We start from the raw sequence: 3,479 nt of genomic DNA on the forward strand, positions 1-3,479 counted from the left end.
ACCTCATCGGGGGAACGGCTGCGATCCGCAGTTCGGGAGCTCTTGGCGACCGTGTTTGTTGTTATTCGCTTGCTTGGAACTTCATCCCCACGCAGACGCCCCTGGAGCTGGGCCGGTTCGCCTGCACAACGGGGACGGAGAAACAGAGGGGGACGTGTGCCAGGGCCGAGCCCCGTCTGGGGCACCACGAAAGGGTCCAAGGCTTTTATGCCAAGAAAGCCACGCAACCTCTTCTGTGTCAGAGCAGGCCCGAGCTTTCCAGTCTTTTTTTTTTGTTTTTTGACACCTGCTTCCATTTGTGCCTTTCGCCTTCTGCAGGTCAAAGCCCCATCCCAACAGTTCGCCCCGCAGCTCCGGGGCCAGACTCCTGGCTCGCCCCACGAGCTGGAGCTAGCTGCTGGCACACACGTGCCACTGCATAGCAATAATTACTATTAATGAAGCGTGCGTGCTCTGGCAGGTGTCAGGAGGAGCAGCTCCCGCGTCTGCCACCTGTACGTGCCCCGAGGAGAACGCTGCCTTCCTCGCCCGCAGCTCTTTAACTCGCCAAACTCGGCAGCATCCCACAGATTCCGTAGATTCCTACTTCTGCTAACTCAGGCAATTTCCTTCATCTCAGGATCTCCATCCTGGCTCGCTCTGTTCTAAACCAACTTTTACAGAAGACAGGGCATCTTGCCCTCCAGTCTGTCTCCTTTTTTATCCTCATCCGGTCATTCTGCACATTGTGAAATGGCCTGAAACTCCCTCTAGCACAGGGCCAGGCTGCAGGATCAAGGAGGACGGTGAGGAGCTCCCCCGCACAGCCACTGCGGGCGAGACTGAACGCTCTCAGCGTCACCAGCAAAGACACCGCAATGACAGGGACCTTAGAAATAGGATATGGATGGGATTACATTCACATATGCGGATGGAATCGAGCAAATAGAATATAGATAGCTGGAATGAATAGAGTAAATCCGTTAGGAAGACAGCAGAGGGGGAGCTTGTGAGCAGCTCTGAATAAGGAACAAAATTCAGCTATGATCTAATTGCAGAAAATGCAGGAATAGCAGTAAGCGGAAAATGTCAAACATTTGTCACGCTTTAAGTCACCGTGCATCCGTAGTTATACCCAGAGAGCAAAAGAACCCCAGCATCAGCCTGGTGGCATGCACGGTGCTACCGCTCCATGCTCCTCCGGCTGCCACTGCTGCAGTGTAATGGATCCTTCCCAGATCTCGGCTGCCCTGACGGACACAGACAGTTCCCAGCAACAGGGTTTGGCAGGATGAATCATCCCTGTATCAGATGCGGATAAATGAAAAGAGCCGTCTTCTTTTTAACTCTATTCTGCATCTAAGAAGGAAAATATTTCAAAGCGAGACTGATGTCGCGCCGTCCAATGCATCAAAAGGCAAGCGGTGGAATGGGAAAGAAGCGGGATCTCGAGAAGAAGGGAAGCAGCCCTCGGTATCCAAGGCTCCTCCGCTTCCCGGTGCCTCCTTGCTGCACTCGGCTAGAACGGCTGCCCTCCGTGCTAGGCTTTGATGCCACACTGCTTGAAAACGCTTTGCAAAGCCCAAACTTTGCTGCAAATTCCAGGTTGGATATACGCTCCGAGCACAGTTGGTTCAACCCCAAAGCTCAGTCCTGGCTTTAAAAGGTGTCTTGGGCGATACACAAAAATAGCACAACCCATTTAGTCCTCCATGGCTGCTCAACAGAAGTCGTTCCCGACCTGTTACACTTTTTACGCTGTAGTATCTCCTGCCTCCCTACTTCTAACCACTGTTCAAAGTACTGGACCCTGATAGTTCTTTCTCTTGCTGTTTGATTTTTTTTTTTAAACCTTGTGTATTTGAACACACTCCCCAGAGTGAGTCCTTTGAAAAGTAATCCATATAAAACCAAAGCACTTTTCAAATGGCAGAACAAAACACTCATAAAAGTTCATAAATGCCTTGCTATTTAAATCTCATAAAAGCAGCCCAGTTAATTACTTCAGTTTGAGCGTTTCCTCTAAATTGTGCGCTGTACCCAAGGTCAGCAATAAAGGGAGAGGGATTTTCTGCACATGCTACAAAAACCCCACTGATTTCCTTGCGTGCAAGATGTCTGGATAATTTGCCTCAAAAACAGTTGCCTTTAATTGCGCAGCTATTACAGTTTTGACAGCAAACCCCAATCCTTTACACAGATATGTGCGTATATAATGTACGTGTGTATATAAAACCCGGGGCCTTTCTCTGATTCCTCTCCCCTCCTTCTCCTTCCCCGTCTCCCGCTCCAGGCTCCGAGCTGATGCCCAAAGCACTGTCTACACGGATCATTGGTGGCATATGGTGGTTCTTCACCCTAATTATCATCTCGTCCTACACGGCCAACCTTGCCGCCTTCCTGACGGTGGAGAGGATGGAATCCCCCATCGACTCGGCAGACGACTTGGCAAAGCAGACAAAAATAGAGTACGGAGCAGTGAAGGATGGAGCTACTATGACCTTCTTCAAGGTGAGACCAGGCAGAGCCTTTCTACCACCCAGGCAAAGGTGCAGCCTCTTGGGCCAGCGGAGCGGGAACAAAGCCAAACAGCCTCCCAAGCCAGCACCGCTGCTCGTGTAAGCGGGTCGTTCCAGTCCCACGTCCTTGTCAAGGCTTTGGCCCCTGTCAGTTTAGCTTACCTGGACTCACATCACGGCTGATTTCCCCTCTCCCCATTGCTAGTGGAAGTCACAATTACAAAAGGATACTGATTTTACAGCTTCAGAAACTGTACCCAGTATTGGCTCAGACACCCTAAACCATGCATTGGGCACAACAGGACGGGGGTCCCTTATATTGGAGCCCTACAGAAAAATCTTACGTTCCCTAACGTATCTTCCCAATTTCCACATCGCACCCGTTGCAGCTCCTTCCTCGTCTCTGCAGTAGCAGTTCCGCAGAGCCCCTGGGGCTGACCCAGCCAGCCTTCAGCGGCAGAGAAGACAGCAGATGAAACCCAAAGCTGGGCAGATGTTGCTAATGCTCTCCCTGACCAGTATTTTTTACAGCTGAAATACCTTTCTTGTCCTTCAGGTATCCACATTAACGTACTCAAGTTTTATTAACCTCCAAAACCCTGTGCAAGGTAACACCACCAATGCATGCGAATCAAATTACATTAATTTCTTCTCTTTAAAGGAGAATTAATTTCAGAAGTTAGCCAGTGCTGCAGAGGAGGGTGCTGAGAGTGTTCCTGGTCGCTCTTGCCCCCAAAATGGAAAGAAACTGGGAGACTTAAAGATACCTTTAAGACCACAGCTAGCCTGTAAAAGCAGGCTTTAAAAAAAGAGCGAGAGAATGAGGGAATAGAAATGAGGGGTGATTAATCTAAGGAATGATCGCCCTGGCTTGCAGAAGAATTTAATGCCAAGGATGAACTCAAAAAGTGGTCGTTCACGGGAAGGTTTGGAGTTCTCTGTGCCGGCGGTGCAGGGCCCCGGGAGCACCTCCGGGCCCAG

At 50.2% G+C, this 3,479-nt stretch overlaps 1 protein-coding gene across 1 annotated transcript in view; it reads left to right on the forward strand.

Moving 5' to 3' along the window:
* Positions 1-3,479, forward strand: part of GRIK3 (glutamate ionotropic receptor kainate type subunit 3) — a 53,176-nt gene that overhangs the window by 41,395 nt on the left and 8,302 nt on the right. Inside the window, exon 12 of the mRNA XM_035895513.1 lies at positions 2,273-2,490. Coding sequence (XP_035751406.1) covers positions 2,273-2,490 — 218 coding nt within the window. The remainder of the gene's footprint in view (positions 1-2,272; positions 2,491-3,479) is intronic.

Source organism: Egretta garzetta, unplaced genomic scaffold (genome assembly GCF_000687185.1).
Source record: "Egretta garzetta isolate BGI_Z169 unplaced genomic scaffold, ASM68718v1 scaffold66, whole genome shotgun sequence".
Lineage (NCBI taxonomy): Eukaryota > Metazoa > Chordata > Aves > Pelecaniformes > Ardeidae > Egretta > Egretta garzetta.